Source organism: Cyclopterus lumpus, chromosome 1, assembly GCF_009769545.1.
Source record: "Cyclopterus lumpus isolate fCycLum1 chromosome 1, fCycLum1.pri, whole genome shotgun sequence".
NCBI classification, from domain to species: domain Eukaryota; kingdom Metazoa; phylum Chordata; class Actinopteri; order Perciformes; family Cyclopteridae; genus Cyclopterus; species Cyclopterus lumpus.
This window is the reverse complement of record NC_046966.1, coordinates 17987800-18010440: the sequence shown is the minus strand read 5'-3', so window position 1 is coordinate 18010440 and position 22641 is coordinate 17987800. Positions and strand designations below refer to the sequence as shown.

At 39.2% G+C, this 22641-nt stretch overlaps 1 protein-coding gene across 3 annotated transcripts; it reads right to left on the bottom strand.

Annotated features, from left to right (window-relative positions):
* Positions 1–321: 321 nt before the first annotated feature.
* herc3 (HECT and RLD domain containing E3 ubiquitin protein ligase 3) lies at positions 322–22435 on the bottom strand. Of its 3 annotated transcripts, none has more exons than XM_034529205.1 (25): positions 22326–22435; positions 20079–20431; positions 18786–18945; positions 18351–18427; positions 17399–17620; positions 17166–17257; positions 16629–16759; positions 16113–16264; positions 15547–15620; positions 14706–14830; positions 14450–14509; positions 12185–12296; positions 11565–11769; positions 10573–10736; positions 10311–10424; positions 9967–9990; positions 9784–9885; positions 9463–9633; positions 9194–9337; positions 8053–8219; positions 6895–6961; positions 6382–6464; positions 4744–4927; positions 3753–3855; positions 322–3439 (listed from the first exon to the last, which is right to left on the bottom strand). In XM_034529205.1, the coding sequence occupies exons 2-25, from the start codon at positions 20299–20301 to the stop codon at positions 3231–3233; spliced, it is 3165 nt and encodes a 1054-aa protein (XP_034385096.1). In that variant the 5' UTR covers positions 20302–20431; positions 22326–22435; the 3' UTR covers positions 322–3230. The 3 variants fall into 3 exon arrangements, 2 of the variants coding, with proteins under 2 accessions (XP_034385096.1, XP_034385134.1); XM_034529243.1 differs by having other exon boundaries at positions 11580–11769; XR_004609176.1 differs by lacking the exon at positions 322–3439 and adding an exon at positions 4056–4669.
* Between the last annotated feature and the right edge of the window lie 206 nt (positions 22436–22641).

Genomic DNA, 22641 nt, shown 5'->3' with positions numbered 1-22641 from the left:
TGATGTGGAGATGTTTGATACAAATTAATGTGCAGAGTATATACCCATTTTAGGGCCGCAAATAACAATTACTTTCATCTGCCAATTATTTTCTTGAAGGGAAAAATGGCAAAGAACCCAACATATTTAGTTTTACAATTAAAGATGTCATTGGATAGGTTAAAATGTTGTTTGAACACATATTTAAACAATCATTTATTTAAAAAAGGTTGATTTATGGATGAAGCTGATTTAAAAGATAACACAAAACAGAAAGTAAGTAGGCCTAAACACAATGAGCTACTAATGTTGAACATATTTCTGTCCAATAATTCAATCAAAGACGAGCACTGTATTATTTTAATGTAAAAAGAAAGTTGGCTGGAACAGAGAGAGCTTTGTGTAGATTTCAGACAAATGTGCAACAAAATAAAATTCAAATCACATTTTCTGTAGCACATTAAAAGGCCGCTTAAAAGTAAAGGGACGCATAAACCTTTGCATAGGACCAAACTCTGCAGGAGAAATTAGCTTAAATTAGACACATACTTAGTTAACGTGTGTACATGCAGTATAGAGCAAAGCAAGAAGTTGAAGTGTCCGGAGAAAACATCTCAGAAGAGTGGTTAAGACCTTTAGGAGGATAACCACAACATTACCGGGCTGTGTTTCATTATTGCTTAACAGATGTGCCCCGATAGTCAGGACACACAAAGTAAATTATTGTCTGAAGTCACTTTGACACCATAATATGAAATATATAAAAAAAATATATGTAAATGCAAGACCATTTCACAAACCTCAACACCAATGCAACTTAGTAAAACATCCTTTTAGAATAAGATGTTGGACTGTAGGAATAAATACAGCATCAGGGAAAGTTTAGGAACAAGTGATGTGATAGATACAGTTCATCAACTGACTATATCTAAAGTCTTTAATAAGTTTATCTGCAGACGCTTTTAAGTATTGTGTCGTCTTGCACAAATATTACAATATTATTATTTGCAACAAACTAATCACAATTTATATATTTGAATGATTATTTTTGTAGTATTGAGGGACCTTTTCGGACATACGTTTATTTGCTTTCTGATTGAGAGTTAACATTAGCTTATCTCTGTTAGCTTAGCGCTGTTAGCTAAACTTTGTTAGCTAAATATGAAGCTTCAGCTAGCAGTCAGTTAGCTTAGTCTCGCAAAAAGACCGGAAATTGGGGAAACAGCTAGTCTGGCTTTGTCCAACGGTTACGCAATCTGTCAACTAGCATGTCTAAAGCTCAACAATTAACATGTTGTATCTAATTTGTTCAAACCAAAGTGTAAAAACAACAATTTGTTGTTTTAAGTGCCGTTATGTGCCCGAATATTTCCTGGCTCTGATCAGTTGTCAGTGGGGACTCCAGAAACGTGTACAGCGTAACACTGTTATTAGTGGCCTGCATATGAAATATGAGAGGCATGCAATGCATTCTAATAAAGGAATAATAAAGGTTTGCAGTGGCAACACAGGCCTAACATTTATTTTCTAACCAGATCATGGCTCATGGGTCAAAGCCAAGAAATGCTTTGGTCAATAACTACAGTTCATGTAAAAGGCCAAAATCTTATTTTTACAGGTTTTAACTTTTTTAAAGACATAATCCGTTAGTTAGTGAGCTTTAGTGGTGCTGGTGGGTGTGTTGTTTTTTGTTTACAGCCGTTTCATCACACTTTGTGCTAAGCTAACCTACCCGGCTGCTGGTTGCCACATTATATAACAGATAAATCTGGAAAATGATATCAATCTTCTCATTGAACTCAATGCCAGGAAGCTATTAAGTGTATTTCCCAAAGTGTCACCTTTTTTTAAATGACAATCAGGTTTTTGCTTTCCCTCAAGAACATGAACAACAACAACCACTACAAAACACTTTAAAACTCATCTTTTCATGTAGGTTTTGCTGTAGAAGGCAACACTGTTGAATGCAGGTTAAAGACCAAGTCAGCTGCTCTGTGATCCACAGCTCAAAAGAAACAAGGGATTGCAAATAATATTACATAATGTTACATCCGGCACCCTTCTGCTTGATGAATACTCTCCCATTAACAAGATCAGTGGGACAAATACTCCTCCCAATTTCAAAAGGTAAAGATTATATTCAAAGTACTATTTACATACATATATACACATTTTAAATTTGTTGAAAAATAGCCACTCTATTTATTAAATTAAAAGTAACAAAAAGCAGAAATATTGTCTCAAGGTAATAACATAATTCTTTAAAAGGTAAAAAATAGAATTTAAGGAGTTGAATATAAAATACACAGCTGTGAAAAAAAAAAAAGACGACAAAAATAAAACTACACAAACACCCAAAGACAGAGTTTCTCAACCTTCTCTGGCCTTCGATGTTTGGTCACAAAAGACACGTATGATTAGGTGGTCATATGAATTTAAGAATGACATTTTTTATATGCAGTTAGATCAGACTCAATAATAATAAATGCACACAGGAGTCATGAATGTATTTTGTGATTTATATATACTGAATATGCATTAGCGAACGTTGGCTTACGATAGTTTATCTAACGCTATATGTTCGTTTGCCAGGTGGTTTTGTGATCAGCTGAATGAGTACACACTGTATATAACATTATTGTCTGGGTTTCAGTCAAAGTGGAGGTTAGCAGCACTATAGCACTCATGGCAAAGTCACAAACATCACCTGAGAAACAAACACATAGTTAACATTTAAGGCTAGAGAGCATTACCCAGCTGTCATAATACTAATATATCAACTAATACAGGGTTGCTATGACAAAATAGTAAATTGTAACATCAACATTGCAATCCAAGGCATTGATACACCTTTATATAATGATAACCATTTGTGTGTGCATTGAGATATTTGGATATAAAACACAACATTTGTGAATCCTTCTGTGTGAATTCAATAATATTTAGACGTATTTGACTCCATATTTAGTATTTCAGGTCTGTGATATATTTCAAATAAATATCAATACATCAAAAATATATTCCAAATGATCCTAAAAAGGTTGAGAAACTTTGCCCAAAGCCACAAAAACAATAATACTTTGCGTGTACATAGATAGACCTTTCAGATTTAAGAGGATTAACAAACTTGTAAGAGCATATAAAGGGAGTAACCTTCCTGTGTCCTGAAGTCCCCATTACACTCCTTCGACACCGACATGGGGTTGTATTGCTGTTAAAGTGCATTCAAACGGTTGCATGTCTCCTCCTGCTCAGACCAGGCTGAAGCCCTCGTACTGCTCTACAGCCCGAGTGAGACGGCGGTGCAGGGTCTCTTTGGTCTTGTAGCGGGGCATGTCCAGCAGGTTGTAGCAGGTGTGGGCCACCGGTAGGTAGTGCTCCTCCGCCGTAGTGGACTGGATGACGATACGCAGGCTCTCCATGCCATGGATGGGGATTCGGTCACTACCGGTCAGGAACACTGTAGGCAGGAGACACAGAGGAGCGAGTTAGAATCAACTATTGAAAACGGACGGCTGCATAAATGAGACACGGCTGCATTTATATGGCGTTGTTATAAAAATGCTTTAAAAATGGCTTCACACACGCACAATGCAACAGAACAGAATTATTTACTACAAAGCTCTTAAAATTATGATCTACATGTTCAGCCAAGTGTGTGCAGACAGTATGTCGTCATGCATGAACAGACTGCACATCATTACAGTATTTATGAGATGTTTGAGGGTGAGAATTAAACTTGTCATTGAGCACTGAGGCAATCAAATACTTACATAAGAACTGCTTCTTCGTTTCCAGAGGGAACTCGTGGAAAACCTCCCAGAACAATCGGACTGTTGGATGAGTGGCTGTGTATTCCCCTTTGTACATGGCATTCTGCAAAGAGAGAGGATGTAGTGATGAAAAGCTGGCCCTGTCTTAGCATCACTTATACATTTCCTCTCCAGCATTAACTCTGACACAACATAAACCCTTTCAAACTAATTCCACAGCAAAAAGCATGCGTCTCCACCTACTGCATACAAATGTATACAAGTTTCAAGCAAATTCAGAATGTTTGCCTTGATTTATCTTACCTCTTAGATTTTCACACTGATGTTATGTTGTAATCTGTACTGTAAGGACCAGACAGTTATCACAAGTAAGAAATATGTCAAACCAAATTGGATTTGGTTGGATGTATTTTTTTCACGTTGCCTTTTCAACATCGAGCCGAGCATAACAGGAAATGCAGATACAAATTCTCTGTTGACTTGTCCTTCATCAGGAATCACATGATCAGGGTCATCATCAACTCCAACTTGTTATTCATGCAAGACTTTGTTTGATGACATAATACCTCCAAGCCTAATGACAGTGCCATTAGCCTCAGCTGTTCTTTGTGTTCAGTGCTTCAACTCCACCACGCTGACAGATTATAGACTCAGCTCCTGAGTTGGTTTCATTTCAGCCTGTCGATTCTCTTGTCTCTTAAAGCACATCCTTTTTTCCTCTGAAAGGTCCCTGACCAAGAGACTCTCTGCTCTCCTTTCATATTTCGGCATTGTTAAGAAATTCTTCATTTGCACGAGCTCCCTGTATCAGTCTTCTGTGCTTCTGCATTTTTGGTTTTCTTCTTACAGTCGTTCCAATCCCATTATGAGTTCTTACATGAGTTCACTGAGCAGAAACAGGAAATGGTTTGATATTTCTGCTGGAGGACAGAAACGGTTGGACTTGTTAATACAAACATTGCACACCCAGATTTTAAAACCACACACTGACCTTCTCCATCTCCTCCCAGTTGTAGTTGTTGTTGCCGACCACCATGGCCATCAGCTCAGACGGCTGGAACAGCAGCAGGATCTCCCCACCGCACACTTTCAGGAAGCCAGAGGAGAAGGCCGAGTACTGCTCGCTCACAGAATCTGAGAACACGTAGCGCAGGTACGCCTCGACAAACTCTTTCCTGAAACACACACACACACACACACACACACACACACACACACACACACACACACTTAGTTCTACAATCCTCACAACTCAGTTTTTAAGGAAATCATTTATCCAGACTTTAAGGTGTGACTGTAAACACTCGCTTCCTCCTCCATTGTGTCTGTATCCGCATGTGTGTTACGATTAACTTGATTATAATGTCATACAATTTAAGAACAAACTCAACATCCAGCCTGAGTCTATTTACATCTGAGGTCTTATTACAGAGGTTGCTCATATGGGTCAAATGAATCATCTCTTCCATCATGATAAATACACACGGTGCAGCTAAACATCATTTAAGATATAATGCGTGCATATATGTAAAATAGTGTGTGGTAAAAATGTGCCGCTTCAAAGACATAATGCAATTTCACCAGCATAATAAATGCAATGAATGATATATTAATTAGAATTTGATTGAATACAAACAAACTGAATTTTCTTATTTATTAACAATATAATAGAATGAGACGTTCCGTAATAAGCTTTTTTAATTCACTTTAGTTTTGCAAAGTATTGAAGGGCCATCTTCCTAATTCAATATTTACTCACGGCATATCCGTGTTAACTTTTGAAAGGTGAACTTTTTAAAATGTCAATAAAACAAATCCATCACAGGTTTTTGAACACTTACTACACAAATCTCACAAAATATAGCTCTCCTTAATAAAAATGATGACTTTCTGTTTTGACATGCCACCGCTGCATCCTGTTAAAAAAGGAAAAGCATAAAAATAAGTCAGCAAGATGTTTTGTTGAGTTTAAAGAGTCATCTATGGACTAGCTGTCCCAATTCCTGGCTTTCCTCTGCAGTACTGGGGTCAATTTCCTACTGGGAGGAAAAGATGGCTTTGTTTGGGGCTGCACGGTGGTGTGGTAGCCAGACTAAATCAACATGTCTCCTTTCGTGTCTATGATTCAGATGTTTTACATCACAGGGACAACGGTTTTCTCTATTAATTCTATTGTTACAGTTCCATGTCTGAGTGTTGGGGGGATTTTGCAGGAACGACTTGGGTCACTGCCACTATCGCCATCTGTTTAGCACCAGCAGCCAGACATGTTGACACCGCATAACACTGAAATCACTGGCACAAGGACGAGCTGCAGAAACGGGGCGGTGATGGTGTGGAAAAACACCCTAAATGTCGATTAAAATACCAAATTCTTTGTTTTCTATGTTTTGAACGCAGAACATGACCTTCAGTTGGAACAATAGGACATGAGCTGCCAGCTGTGTGAGCAACATGATAATCTCAGTGCTGGAAAAACAATATATTTAAAGAAATCTTGGTGTCATCTGTTTGTCTTTTAGAAAGAACAGCGCGAAGAGTAATACAAATATTCATGAAACAAGGTCATTTAAAAAAAGAAGAGCTGATGACATTGTGGTCTTAATATGACATATAAAAGCTGCCTCGCCTGTTATTTTTATCCACACTGATGCTTTCTCCTCCAGGAACGAGCTCCATGACTTCTGTCATCCCGTAGTTCTCCCTGGTGATCTGAGGTGTGGACACAACAAATGGTCTGAGATTGGAGTGTAGAAAATAATTATTTTTCCATATTGTCCAAAAATCACATTAAAATACCAAAACCAACTATTAATTGTTTACTAACAACAAGTAGTGTGTGGTATATCCTGTTTCTCGCCGCCATAGACCTGCACTGTTCTCAAAACACAATTAAAACCACATTAGTGGGCCACACTGGTGACATGTTCCTTCATTACGGTGAATAAAAAAACACACAGACCCCACATACTACAAGTGGAAAGATCAATACCTAAAGTATGGATACTACCAATACTGAGTCTTGTATTGATATCATATGACCAATACAAACAATACAATTGAATCATTTGATCAGTTAGATCATTAGAAAAACCTTATCCTGAAAGTCATGACGGTGAAACGGGTGAAAAGTTACACTCACAGCAAAGTTGAGAAGAAACGTCTCCTCCACATCACCTCCGTCGTAGTCTAGCAGTTGTTGTAGACTCCTGCAGAAGAATAAACAGAAGAAGTTCATGTCTGGAAGGAAGAACACCATTATAAACACACCGTTGTATCAGTGGAGGAAACACACATGCTAATATTCTTATTAGTGTGATGTAATAAAACAAAATGAATGAAAAGGTGAAGGCCAGAATCACATTTATTAAAATGTTCACCACGCCATGACTCATTAGTACATTTCATATGAAAAATGTCTCCTTCATGCATATCACCATCATGCTTAGCTGAGTGTTGATAGCTGTAATCTTCTTTTCATAAATCAGTTTTTTCTACCTTATCAGTTTATTACTTTTGCCTTTAGGTCTAGATATGTCCCTGTTTGACTTTTAAAATGAAGACCAAGGATGAGCTGTTCCTGTACCGCAGCTACATGGATCATGAATAAATTGTCTGTTGGGTTGAAAGTGAAGTGGCGACATATTAGCTCATAACACCACAAGAAATTACTCGGAGAGTGTTGTGTTAGTTTTCCTGCAAACAACATGCTGGATATTTACCACCAAAACACAGGAAGCATGGAAAGAGGAAGTGTAGCTGACAAAAGAAACAATAATCATTGAAAGAGGATACAATATTATTGACTTCCAACTTGACCCCATCTGCAGATCATTTTACAGTTTTATATTTGACTGAAAAGACAATTATTCAAACTCTTTATTGTCTCTTTTCCTTTGTGTGAGCTGGCTTTTAGTCTGTTGAGTTAGTCTCACACTTTTAATAAAAGAGTAGCATATTTAAAAAGAAGTTGAGATCATGTCCTTAGGAGGTGAAGTTGTTTCTAAAAAGCAACACTGCAGTCTTGTAGCTTTCGGATTTCTTTTTCTAAAATCAATAGTCGACTGCACACAATCAGGCACAAAGGAAATGCGGACTCTTCCTGTGCAATGAAGATCAGTTCCCAGTAGCAGTCAATGTTACTGCTCCTTAAAAAAAACACTCAGGCAATGAGAGTGAGTGACACACTTTTTGATTCCTATTAAAAATGAGCACAAAACGAATGCTTCAACAACTTCCCAGTTTTAGACCTGCCTCTCAATCTGTGGACACAAGCACGTTTAGAGCTCAGGCGACTCACCGCGCCTCGGTGGGTGACAGCTCCTTGAAGTCCTCCAGGGTTGGAGACACATTGAGCAATTTCTTGTAGAGAACCAGGGGGAAGTGGAGGTCCACCACTGTGGAGTTGTAGATGGCCAGACCGCAGATGATCCCGATCAGGTGAAACCAGTTCTGCTCCACAAAACACTGGAGACACAAAAAATGAAATCATTTTAGGATTGCCTTTCTGTAACCGTAAATGTCTGTTCTTCAACAAAAACATTTTAGTAAAATATAAAATGCTGAAATAAATGGGCAATTAATTCCATTGTTTGATTCCTTTGAGTTCCAGTGTTATTACGCATAAATACACATTTTAAATGTGTATATTTACATGCGTGTACATATCACTGTCCTCAAACTCTCCTCCGTAAACTCCGTTCCATAAAGTCTCAATAAAGATATTGTATATGTATTTAGGTTAAAATAATACATGTGAGGATATTAAAAAAAAAGCAGTTTGAAGTGGCCCAGACAGAAAGAAAGGAAATGGAAAAGTGGCAGTGATGATTGTGGTTTATTCATGCATCATTTTCATTGAACAAACTTACCTCTGTAATTTTAAGAGTGTACAAAAGACAGCGTGACAAAATCATATATCTCCTTTACCAGCAAGGACATGTCTGTCTGGCTCTGCATTATGCTTCAAGTTGAAGTTAATATACTAAAAGTGTTTATAATCATAATAAAACCACACTTCCTGATGAGAAAGCTCTACAAATAGCTTTGGACTCAATTACAATGATTATATTCATTTAATAATTAACTGTGGAGAGCACTACTAATGATACCATACTAATTACTAGCAACATAACTTTAAAAATAGACCGTGAGAAGATTAATTCAAAGCTCCAGAAAAAGATAAATAAAAAAGTGGAGGTTCATATAATTTTGTCTAACGAGTGTTTCACTCCCTAAATTTGAAAGTCTCTAAAAACTTTTTCCTCAACTTGGTAACCACTCCTTAAATGGAACAAAAACACTTAAAAAAAAAAAAAAAGCTTCATTGGTTCGTTTTTGACTGGACTACTTTTTATGTTTCATATTGTTTGCAGTTATTAATTTGTATTAAACTGTGTGTTTTTTCACCTCATTAACATGTGAAGACAGTGTACACTTACTTTGTCTGAGAACCACAGAAGGTTGGACTCTTTGTAATGAGTGAACATCCCATACACAGGATCCATCAGCTCCTTCAACAGTAGCAGGAAGAACTCTTTAGTTACTCCACCTGCATCCACGGCCTCCTCTCCGTCAAAAATCACCTGGATGGAGGAGACGAGGAGACAAGGAGACGAGGAGACGAGGAGATCACAAAAAATACAGCGGTTTGTTCTCTTCAAAATCACAGAACCACAATGACCTTCAAGAGCTTGGATGCGGCTCTCACCTTGAGCGGTTTCTTGAGGTCCACATCAGAGTACATGGTGAGCTCTCGTAGTGTGTCGCTTACTAAATGGTCCCTGCGCACATGCAGCACCAAGTAAGGGTTCCTCGCAAGATGGGGCTCCAGCGCGAGCAGCATGAAGACGTTGTGTAGGTTTGCACCGCTCACTGCCATCTGGGTCACAGGTTGAGGTGGGAAAAGGCAAGAAAAGAGTCAAATTCAAATAGATAACAAAGAGACATTTACTAAGAAACAATCAAATGAAACCTCATTGGTCCACTGGGTGAAACCACAAGATCACTTCTGATCATTAGCAGCACGTACCTGCATTTGCAGTTCAGCGTCTGTTTGCAACATGGTTGTCTTGGCTTGAGCGTTCAGTATGAACGGGTAGGCACATAGGTTCACTGAGGGAACGTCACCCTGCTAGGAAAATTAGGAAATGTCTCAAAACATAAAGAAAATGTATATAATATGTCATTCAAGTCCAATCTTTAAATCAGGTACCTGTGAAGGGGAGGATGATTGTTTCTGGAACACAAAATGAGGGAAAGCAAAGTCATTTGACATGAAAAAGGGATAAGAGCAGCAACTTTTACAAGATGAAACTAAATCCATTGTCAAAGTAGTTATAGGGGCTTGTCTGTGAACTAAGACACTTTTTGGACAGCAAGAAATGACAAACAGCGATAGGATACAATTCCTCACCGTCTCTGCAAACACCAAAAATGACATGGCTTAAGAGTCTGTGCGTGTGTGCGTGTGTGTGGCTGTGTGTGGCTGTTTGTGTAGATTCAGCGGATGTCAAGTAACAAGGGAGTGAAACAATGTCAGGGAATGTCAGTACTCACAATGTCAGCTTTACTCAGAAACCATTTGAGGTAGTCTTCCTGGATGTCCACCAGGCTGGTGATGTCAGGGATATAAAAGCGGTTGTACTCCACATGGTGGGCCTTTAAGTTTACCTGGTGACATGGAACACACACACACCTGCCTCAACGCGGTAGTCGACGGATTATCTCAATAGCGACCAAAGGATTTCCTCCTCAGACTGTGTTGAGGGGGAGTTGGCGGCTTGTTTACAAAGAAGCAGCTGGTGAGCTGTGTGGATACCTTGTGGAGTTTCTCCAGCAGCCTCAGAGTGGCCACAAAGTAGTTCTCGTAGCAAACCGGTACGAGCAGCGTCTTGCCTCCCGTTAGCAGGAACACAACGATGCTTTTGTACATGTCGACCATTCTGGTGAACACGCCGCCGTCGACAAAACACCACCAGTTGTCTGCAGGGACGGAGGAAAGAAGAGATTAAATTAAACTACAGCGCGAGTACCTCGAATGGTATTTTACTTCAACCGCAAGTTATGAGAGTTTCTCCGTTGATCAAGTCAGTATTTTGGAGCGTTTCTTAATGTAAATGTGTTGGAGCACATGGGGTCCATTTACTGATTTTAATCTGTATTTACAGGCATCAGTATGCTGAAGGAACAAAGTCCTCGTCGGATGTTGTAACAGCATCTGAAGCGACCTCACCACCATGCGTTCAGACACAGCACTTAGAGGATCTGGGGACAATCCGACATTTACGGCCACTTCTCGTTTGAGGTGTGAGGGTAAACTGTATCGAGTGCGACGCCATTTGAACTCCCAAAGGTCCTCGGCAATGAAGAAGGCATCATCATGGTGCCGGGCACCAAAAAGCGTCGCAAGGTTTTTACATTGGCGTTTAAATGAATGATTAGATGTTTCAAGTGGCAAACAGCTTCTTTGTTTTTGATTCCTCTCACACGGAAGGCTCTCCGCCCGGCTACCAACTAAACTTTACATCATCTGCTTTTGAGGACTTCTGATCTTCCCAAAATATCTATATCGGCCTCAGAAATCCATAATCACGTCAATTTCATGTATCTCTGGAAGCATTTTCTCGTTTGGTGGCGTCTCTTAAATGTCGCGATAAAAGGCTCAGCAGAGGTGACGTAGATGAGGACGCAGACGTACTGTAGAGGAGGAGTCATGTGGTGTAATGGCGCCACAGGTTGTTGACATGACGGGATGTCCTGTGTTATCAGCTAACGAAGACCGGTCGGTATTAAAAAAAAAAAAGTGTGTACATGCAAGTATGATACCCAATACTTTGCTGGGGTTGGCATCAAGCCGGAGGATGGCCATTGCAAGGGGGATAGTGAGGCGGATGTAGTTCTTGGAGTCAAACAGGGCCGGGTACTCAGACAAGATGAGGTAGATCCTCATGGCCTCGACGTCAGGAGGGGAGCGCTGCAGCTGAGGGATCAACAGACTCTCAAAGCTCTTGGAGGCCTGAACAGAGAGTCGGACACAGAACAAGAGGGGACATGTTTAACAGATTGTGTACATATACACTTTTAACTACACAGATACAAGGAACAATATTTACTGTTATAGAGGGGAAAGTATTTGAAATGGACTTTATTATGATGTGTTTGACAGGTACACGTATCAATAAATAAGAGCAATATATGGGGTATTTTAGAATTCCGAAACAGCTTGAATCAAAAATATCCCTTATTACATTTTGGGAGAGGCTTTGAGATGTTTAACTGCTGCATTATGGTGACAGAAACCCAAACAGGAAGCTAGTTTGAGTATTTTCTCAATAACAAACTTGAGTCATGTCAAGTTTTGGCTCAGAAGAGCAGACAAAAGTAAACGTGTTTGTACACATGCCATTCTTAAATACACATTTAGTCAATACCTGTTCCAGAAGTCCAGAGAAAGCCGGTTTGCTGAGCATCTCAAATAGCTTTCTGACAGAGTTGAGATCGATGCCTGGGATCTTTGGGTTGGTTTTGAAGTGGGTATCGTCACTGAGGAAGCAAACAAACATATGATTATGTGTTAAGTATCTCTGATGTCTCAGTGATTACTAACGGGACAAAAATAGGTCAGAGCTCAGATACAGGGACTTTGAGGCGCAGCCTCGATGTTAAAGGCTCACGTTACTTTGGATTAAAGGCCGACAATGAGGTGAACACACAGCCTGAAGGTATTTAAGTCAATCCCGAAGCAGATCTCCTCTCCGGCCCGGGGGAGCCGAGGATAGTGAGTTCAGACTGATGCAAAAAGACAACAAAACCGCTCTGCATGAACAGCGACTATTTACAGCGTAAAGCCTTCGTATTCTTATAGCACAGGATTTATTTAGTCATGACACAAATACATCAGATCTGATCTCGCGGAGACTGTTTGCCAAACAAAAAAAACCCCGATGCAGATAGTACACCGAGTATGAGCGCTGACCCATTTTATTTTGTGAAACTGTGAGCTTAAAGAAGCAGAGGAGTGACACAAATGCAATGAAAATGACGAAACTTCAAACAAGAAACAAGTTTTAGGTCCCAAACTACAGTTTAAGCGGATTTCATATTTTTTGTTGAACATGTTTGAAGTCTCGTCAAACTGTTTTATTTATGCATTTATTATCTATTTTTATTCCTACAGATCCAGCCAACCATTGTTTCCATTCATTTCTATGATGTATAACAATCAATTAACTGAGGCTAAAATGATTGCAGACTCGATATTCTCAAGGATGAACATAAACAAGCTTACGGGTTAGCTGTGATGTAAGGTGTGTCGCTTTGTAGTCAAATGTACAAAAGCAACTTGTACTAACTAAAGCTTTAAAATAAATATGGTGGAGTAAAAAAATAAGGTTGGGCCTTTGAAATGTAGTTGGGAAGAAAATAGCACCTTCAAATTGTACTTAAGTACATACAGCACTTGAGTAAATGTACCCTGTTACTTTCGACCACTACAGTTCCCACTGGTTTATTGTGAAAACTGGGTTGATAGTTTCAGTGGCTACTAATCTCTGATGAGTTTCAGCAGACTTTAGTACTTTAGTGTGTCTCCAGACATCTGTTTTCTACCCTGACGGCCACCGCGGTTCATTCCCTTGCACACGATAAATATCTGCTGATGAGCCAACATACCTTCACACACAGTGACGTCCAGCGAGCAAACAGATTGCATCTTTCCCACCCTGACAATCAGCATGTTTTGGTGGATAAGTCCACATGCCACTAAGTGGACCCTGTGAGGTCCCCGCTGATTCAGTTCTCAGGAGTCTAGCTTTCATACGAGTCTGACCAAGTCCAAAGATCCTCTGTTATTTTTGGAAAAGACACGCAGTGGAGGTACAGACCAAGTGTAGGTGGACCCCCTCAGAAAAAAACTTTTTGTGTCTGCTATTCTTGTTATATTTCAGTTTGATAATACATTCTTCAACCAGTAAACACAAAACAGATATTCTGAAGAAGTGTGTGTAGCGTGTGCGAAGGCATTCTCTTTCCCTTCACAACATATTTGTTCAGCATGATGTCACCTGTTCGTTTGTTCAATTTGTCCTTCCAGGCTATCTTTCGTGCTTTGATGTTTTAAAGGTGTGTTTCATGTCTGGGTACTTTTACATTTTTGTCATTTTTAAACCTTCCAGTGGTGCTAGAAGGAGTATTCAGATCCAAAATGTACCGAAAGTATCAAAAGTAAAAAGTAATTATTCTGCAGAAAAATAGCACGACTGGCATATTAATTCTATATTTCATAACACATTGTTAACATGGGTTGATCAATGTACAAGCAGCATTTTAGTTGTATAGCTAGTTGAGGTAGAGCTACAACTTTACACACGATGAGGTAGTTCAGTCAAGTGGTTTCCAACCTCAGAGTGGGTTTCCTCGATAAATAGCTAGTGAGACATTTTCATTGTATTTTATAAGATTATCATGTGTTTATTGTCAAATCTAAACCCAAAAGGTAATTTAGCAACTGTAGCTGTCAAAGTGTAGTGTCAAAGAGTGCAATATTTCCCAATGACATGGGAGGAGTAGAGGATTAAAGTTGCAGAAAGTGGAACATCTTAATCTGAAAAGTAAAATACAAGTACCTCTAAATTTGATTCAATACAGCACTTTGAGTTGAGCACTTAATTACTTTGGTAAACATGGCGTTTACATACCTTTGGTCCAAAAAGCTGGCGTTCCAACAAGCCGTAGAGGAGAGTTGGATTTTAATGTCACTGAGCACAAAAACATAAAAACAGAGACCATTCAAATATAATTGATGGAACATAATCAAGTCTTACATGTGAAAAGACATCCAAGTAAAACAACGACTAATACTAAACATCGACAAGAGAATGTACACTTTTTATGTGTATTATATACAGTACATTCTAATACATTTAAAATAATAACTTTCATTATTCTACTTACTTTGTGACACTGGAATCTGTGCTGTACATCAGCTTTAACCTCCATGAATTTAATTGTTCATAATTGATTGGGGCGATTGATTTGCTGACATTGATCACTCTGAAGTCTTCGGAGATGACAGAACTCTGCAGAGAGGAAGATAAACAGACACCAGATAACAGTACAAACATTTGGCAGATTGTTTGCCTTTGGGCTTTATCTCAGCGGTGTCTCTTTCCTGCTCTAAGATAGAACAAATAGGCCACACCTGCAGTCTAAATATTTTGCAGTAGAGTTTGAATGTGTGTTATGTCTTTATCAGAGCAGACACTTTACAGTATGACCCATTTATAAAGAACCGGTGAAAGATTAAACATTAATGCCACCCTGTGGTGAAACACTGGAACAGATTTCATGGAAATGTTGTATTTTTTTAAAATTATTTTTGAGCTGCGTAATTATGATTAGATTTAGGTTTGTGTTGAGGGTTTAGTGCTGATAGTGAGTAGAGGAAGTATATTGAGTGGACTGGAGATTTGTCTTGTACAGTTTTAACTTCATGAAACACTTCATTTTCTCATTAACATTTCATTAAGTTTTCTACCTTAAGTTAATACAGTATGTGTGCAGAGAAATGCCAAATAAAATGTTGAATTACAATACTTCAACAATTCGGATATTTTGATAACTAGACTTTGAATTATGTCATTAAATAAGTGTAACAGCAATCAACAGGAATACAAACGTTAAACCTTTTTCGACCGATCTGAAGTCAACTGATGCAAATACAACAATAATAATTATTCAGGTAACAAACTTGAGAATAAGAGAAGGGTACTAAAACCTTAATTAAATCACATACCTGGTCATTAGAGTGCAATAAGAAGCTATGATCTCCTCCACAGATGATTTTAGTCACTGTATATTGTTTTGATTCTAAAAAAGAGAAGAAAGATTAAACAGAGAAACAGTTAACTGGCCAACATTTTATACAGTTAATCAAATAGAGAGTAGTACTATTTTACTACACAGTCGAGAATTTTCAACTGTATTTGTATGTACCATGAGTATGCTGCTGACAGATAGTTATGAAGGATAAAAGATGAATATACTGTGAACACATTAAGCAATTAAACATTGCATCTCTATAAAACTGTTTTTCATATTCATCTTCCAGCCTGACAGATGTCCACTAGATTATATAATCAACAAACACATTAACACTACAGGCTCAAACACCACAAACTAGGGTGTATTGTTGTGTATAAGTACCGTTTCATTATTTACACTCTGACTTTTAATGCAGATTACAACTGTGCATCAGCATTAACACACGCAAGTAACAATCTACCAGAGTGATTTAAACAAAATAGCCATTTCAGCCACACTCGTGTATCCTATAAAGCGAGCACAGAGTCTTCTGCTGACCGGTTCTGTGTGGATTTCCAGTCAGGAAACCGGCCTTCACAGGAAGCGGGCTCCTGGCGTCCCCCAGTAGTCCTGTGCCCAGCTGGCCAAGGCTGTTGCAACCAAATGCATACACCACATCGGAGGAGGGAACAAACGCCAACGTGTGGTGCCTGACAAAAGAGGGGAAAGCAAGATGTAGGATGCAGGGGGACAGAACCAGCTTTTAATACATTGAGATCATTAAATACACTTTAATTCAAGACAATCAATCATCCTGCAATTCATTTGTGATCTTCAGATCCTTAGTTTTTGTTGATGCCGTTTCACAAAAGGTGTTTAACTTTGAAATACTTTTCAAATTAGAGGAGAGCAACAAAACACCACCAGTAACTAACACCCTAAAAAAAATGACCAGAGAGCTTAATCAAACACCTTTTTGACACAGTTTAAGCTTCACCAAAGATTTCTAATTGTATCGAGATGCATCAGATTGTACTGAGTAAACCGGTGAGCCGGTTATAAAAGACACAATACCTGCCACAGGTGATCTGGGACACTTCAGTGCCCATGAGCTCCAGCACTCGTCTGGGTAAAAGTTCATTATTTGTGGAGCCATGACCCAGCTGACCCCACGAGCCTTCACCAAACGTGAACAAGCCGCCATCCTGACAGAGGCACAAAAAAAAAAACAGAATTCATTTTGCTGTTGTTGTTGGAGACAGAGATTATTGGCATAGCGATGCAGTTATTCAGAGTAAAATATAGTTTTTCTCCAGGACCTTGTGCCCTAACCCTAACCCTAACCCCTAACCCTAGCCGATTAGGATTAGTTAGAGCTCGGCAGTACGGCTGGAATCCGATTTAGATTTGGTCCGTGCAATAAAGGTCACATGCAACAAGTAGTGGGTCACTATGAAGCCAGAATACTAGAACTGATAACCCAATTATAAGACAGCTGACCAAACAGACACAAACAAAACTGGCCCACGTAACATTTGGTGGCCAAACACTCTCATATTGTGTGAATTGTTTCACTGAGAAGCGCTGGTGGGGGTTTATCTGTATTCGTACCTTTGTGAGGGCTGCTGTATGTTCATTTCCACAGCTGATATAGCAAACTTTTTGAGATCTCAAAAATTTGATGTGGCACGGAACAGCTCGATCTGAGAAAGGGAACATAAACAAGCAAAAGGTCACACTGTTCTACACTGCTTGATGTATTTGGTACGACTTAGTGGAACATGGCAACTTCTGCATTTGACTCGAGTGCTCTAGTGGCTTCTTGCTATCCAGCTCAATATTACCTTGTTTATCATTGAGACCAAGTTGTCCAGCTTTGTTCTTGCCCCAACCAAAGACAGCTCCGGACAAGGAGAGGGCAAAGCTGTGGTCTCCCCCGGCGGTTATCTGTGCCAAGGGAATACCCGACAGAGACTTCAGGGGATGAGGGAACCGCTTGCTGGGCTCTCCTTTCCCGAGGCCGAGCTGGCCGCTGGTGTTCTGGCCCCACGTGAACAGCTGGCCATCTGAGAGGGAAAAGGATAGGGAAGCAAAAGTAGGTTACTGTTCATCTCCACCAATTACTCCCAGTACAGACAAATATGCATTTGTTTGGTAATGTGGGACTATCTGGTTGCTAAAATGCACAACATGAATCTGCAAGATCTCTTAGGTACCTCTCTCTTTCCCTCTGTCTCTGTCGCATAAAGGCAAGATGCCAAATGGCCATAAGAAAATTATGGGGGGAAAAAGGTTGTTAAACCCTGAACTTCGTTCTCAAAATATGAAGTAAATGTACTATGTAGTGCGTTACATTTGATTTAGAAGTATCTAGAAAAGCGCTATATAAATTTGAAGTATTATTATTATTATTTGATGTCTGCCATTTTAATTCAGCGTCAGTATTCTGAGACGATTGAAATATCAAAAAGGACAAAATAAGCTTCTCAACAGCTGATATGGTATGGTAATATTTCCATTTGATTATGAACAAATTACAGCGTGTACAGCATTTTTGGGTGCATGTTTGCTCAACTGACTGTCACACTAACCCGAACCCAACCAGGGGTCAACGTCTCCCACAGAGAAAACTAAAATCAATTCAGATAGAGAACGCAATTTGTCCGTCAAAAATAATTTGAGATGCATTTTATTGCAACGTTTAAACTGCTGGATGTTTGGACAAACTGTGGGTTGATTTAAAAATGACGAACATAACAGTGCTGGTGTACTGTGAAGAGATTGTGTCTTGCATACCTTTAGAAAGTGCAATGCAGTGCTGATTCCCACACATTACTTGAGAGATCCGCTGCTCACACAGCCTTTTGACCAACCTAAGGCAAAAATAACAAAAACATCTGTTAATCAAATTATAAAAAACAGTCATAATTAAACGCTACCATAGTCACATGTCCAGGAGTACGAGACGTAAGTAATAGACGAGTCTGAGCTAAACTGTCGGGAAACTGCTGTCTAAAGGTTTTACTATCCTTGAATACTATAAGTACACTATACACTGAATAGTCATTTCATGGGAACAGAATAATTCATGGCGTCGCTATTTTGGAGTTATAGGTCGCTACAAATTGAACTCAGCGGTAATACTTAAATTCAAACCTCCAACAAAATGGTGTTTTTTTCTCTTGTCAGGCTAAAAGCTTGAATTCCTCTCTGATGGTCTTACTCGCTCACCTCGGGATTCGAACAGCCGCCTCTGCAGTCCCCAGACCGAGCTGGCCCCCTTCACCGGCCCCCCACGCAAACACTTGACCCTGCTCATTCACCGCCATTGAATGGGACCGACCACTCGACACCATTGTTATCGTCTGAGTGTCCAGAGCTCCTACGAGCTCTGTGGAGAAGAGGAGGAAGACGTCAGCAGATTTATGACCAAAACAAAAACAGATCTTCGTATGAAGTCAATGGAGAGAGAAGATGTAAATGTACTGATTGTTCATTTATGAAGCTACACCCACATTAGGTATGCACTAACCTGTTCATAGTAAGTACATTTGTTCTTATCAAAACTAAACCACCTTTCCTTTCACTGAGCAAGCTACAGATTCCAAATGGTATTTAATTTAGTACAGTGGACTTTTCTCCATGAAATACTTTGTGTCACACCATAGAAAATAGAGAAAAGCAGCAGGAAGTGAGCAGGAGTTTGCTGCAGATCGATGTACTACTTTTCTGTGTGGTTTCCTGCTGTAGAACTGTTTTATCATAGAAGGTTAACTGGTTCCAATGATTCCTGCATTTTTTCTTTGTTGTTAAAGCTTCACCCACATGCCGACACAAAGTAACACAAATGTCCTCCCACATGACACTAACACAGCCCCACCACTGTCTGCAATCACTTCACAAGCCATGAGAGTGTTTCACATCTCCTAGAAATGGTAATGAACCGTCTCAGAAATGGAGGCACTTACGAGTAAAAACTGATACTTGCATTTAAAACCTATGCAAAAAAACAACTACGTGAAGTCCATTAGTTGAGAAATGAAATGTATGATATTGCAGCATGTTTGCTCATGCTTTGTCATCCTGGTTTTGTAATATCTAGCATCTTTAAAACAAGAGAAACTTGCTCTGATCTGCAAGAGAGTTCACTGCCTTTTCGGAAACTAATATATATATTCAAGTCACTTAAGATTATAATTTCTTTCTACGCTCAAATCTGTCATTTCAGACTTTAAGATAACAGTGTGTTGTCTAACAGTGTTGCTTTTAGCTAAATTTAACCACACCATGACAATGCAGGTATTTATTTATTATTAAGCAGATACAATGTTTACTATCTTAGATTGGAGGGTTAGCATGCTAATATTAGCATGCTCTGTATTTAGTGCATTTGTAAACACACCGTGACATGCTCACACACATTCTGGGTAACTTTCCACTCACACCTACTAAAAGCAGTGCAGCAGGGTGGTGCAACAGCCGACAATGTGTAACGATTAATCAAAGGTTAGGCCGAAAGCTTACCTGGGAAAGTCCCTGGTTTGCTGTGGCCCAGCTGTCCACAGCTGTTAGAACCACATGTGTACACACTACCATCATGCAGAAGGAACATTGAGTGTTGCCCTCCACAAGCTATTTCTTTCAGTCCCCTGCCAGTGAACACATGACAGTTCCTCGGCTCAAACATGGGGTTCCTCTCAATGCCGATACCCAGCTGTCCGTCTTTTGCATTCCCCCAACAAAGCATGTTGGCGAGGGAAGAGGGGACGAGCGCCAATCTGAAGAGGCAGAGAGAGTGACGGCCGGATGGAGGAAGACAACTAAATGTTCAGACTTTAGAGCAGCCCCGCTTTCTCCTCTTCATGTAAAGTCCAACCCTGGAAGAAACAAAAAGATTGTATATATGTCGTCTGTCTTCATTAGGAGCACATGCTGATCACTGTGGTCCATGTGTGAAACCCTAATGTATTTTTTTTAAAGAATAAACTATGGGTTTAGAGATGTGGCTGTGTGTGAGAATGGTGTAAGCTGCATGACAGAAGAACAGGACAGTGTGTTTAAATAAACTCTCAGTGTAATCCCGGCTTAAGCAGCTCCATGCAGTCTTGCCTTACTGTCAGTCCGCATGCAATAAAATACATGCGTGTTACTGACTGAGTTCGCCATGGGAAATAAACTAATGGGAATGAGACAAACACAATGAGATCAAACAAACATGCCATAAATTAGGAGAGAGAATGACATTAACAGGTGAAAGCAGCATGAAAATTAACTCAAGGATCTGTCACCTGATCAAATGTACTGCAGGCTATAAAACCAGGATAACCAAATACATTCATATCAAGGACAACCACAGCTACACTTCAGACATCTCACCTGAATTTGATCATTTTTATGTCCCTGTTTGAAAGTTGTTTGCGGTTTGTTTCCACTGATTTGTAGGAACGGAAATGTTATTCTTGTATGTACTACCTGCATTCAATTGTCTTTTTTTATTTATTACATCGAGCAAACATTAATGGGGTCAAATACAAAAGCCCTGCAATAAATCCTGTAATATAGTAATAATAAAAATGAAGTTTTAATCACAGTTGCAACAATAAATAGATTATTCAATTTCATATAACATAAAATAATATAAAGAATACAATCAAAATAACTAAACATTCACTGATTCTAACCTCTCTAACCTGAATGTTTGATATATTATTTTGTCATTTTAAGTCAATTGAATATCTTTAAGTTTTAGACTGTTGGTCAGAGCAAACAATCAGTTCAAAGATTGAGCTCTAAGATGTGGGCCTTTTTGACCATGTTCTTACATTTTATAGACATAAAAGTACATTGAGAAAATAAGTGTTGCCCTAGTTGTGATGTTCAGTTCATGTTCAAACAAAAAATTTGGTGTTTTATTAGTAATTTTCTTGCTATTTTATTAAAATGTTCACTGATTGTTCTTACTATTTTATGTTTGTAAAGCATATAGCAATTAAACGTAATAATGTGTAGTGTTACGTAATGCAATACACTGCAAAAGCACAACAATCTGCAGTCTCTAAAATGACCATGGAGTTGAATCAAAGCTTCACATAAAAATGAACATTAAAACCTTCATGAGGGAAGGTGGGCTGTTGGACTACGTTTTTAATTGAGTGGATCTACTAACCTCCAGTCAATTGGGTGGATATACTGAGAAGAGTGCCAGACAATAAAATGAACAATAACATCACAATAATTAAACACTAGGAGTCTGTTTAAATACATGTGTACTATCTGTAATCTGTTATTGTTATTGCTGTTATTATTATTATTATTATTATTATTAATAAATATTGCAACCCCAATGAGCTCAATGTAAAATATCGTTAGCTCGCTGTGACTTAGATGGTTCACAGGTCCAGGATCTGTTCTGGCGTGAATTTAAGGTTACGTTAGCTTGCTGTTGGGACGAAAGTGAAGAGGAGTGGCCTGCGTTGTGTAGACATTACAACCACAGTATGCAGGCGTAGCTAAATATCCCAAAATATATAACTGACATTATCTGACTAAACGGTAAATTAATGGAACAAAATCTGACGTATTGATGTCACAAGCCGTAATAGTTCATAGTTAACGCTAGCTGTTTAACCTTCGCAAGCTACAGCAACGCTGGCTGTCATTGCAATCAATGGCTAAATCCACAGAAATCCGCTGGTTGACCGATGTCTCAATTGTGAGGAAAAGCAGCGTTGTAATACAGCAGGTTGATCCCAAATAAAAAGAGGTGTTTACCTGGATAGATGCATTCTGAATATGGGGCGTACGGTTTCGGTTCGGCTCTAAAAACAAACGAGGAAGTCTGAAGTGCTACAGCTGCTACGTCATTGAATGTTAAAGTCAGGAGAGCAGCGATTGGTCTGCCAATCCGGAAGTGCTGGCGTTACATTCATGGTTCCAACCAGAGCCGTTTAATGAGAGTCACGTTATCTCCGCTCACTCCGATGGACCATTTTTGTTAGGCTAAGGCTAAGGCTGAGCTTGTATAATATCAGCACAACTGATCAAAATGAACACCTGCATTTAAGCCTGTTAGTGTATTTTTTTACCC

Bases quoted from the DNA above. Each gene is read 5' to 3' on its own strand.
- herc3 (XM_034529205.1), bottom strand. From the start codon at position 20,301: ATGCTTTGTTGGGGGAATGCAAAAGACGGACAGCTGGGTATCGGCATT. The intron at 16,760-17,165 runs GTACGAATACAG...TGCCTCTGTCAG, and splicing joins ATACAGCAGCCCTCACAAAG to GATGGCGGCTTGTTCACGTT. The intron at 10,425-10,572 runs GTATCCACACAG...CCATGTCACCAG, and splicing joins TGCTGGAGAAACTCCACAAG to GTAAACTTAAAGGCCCACCA.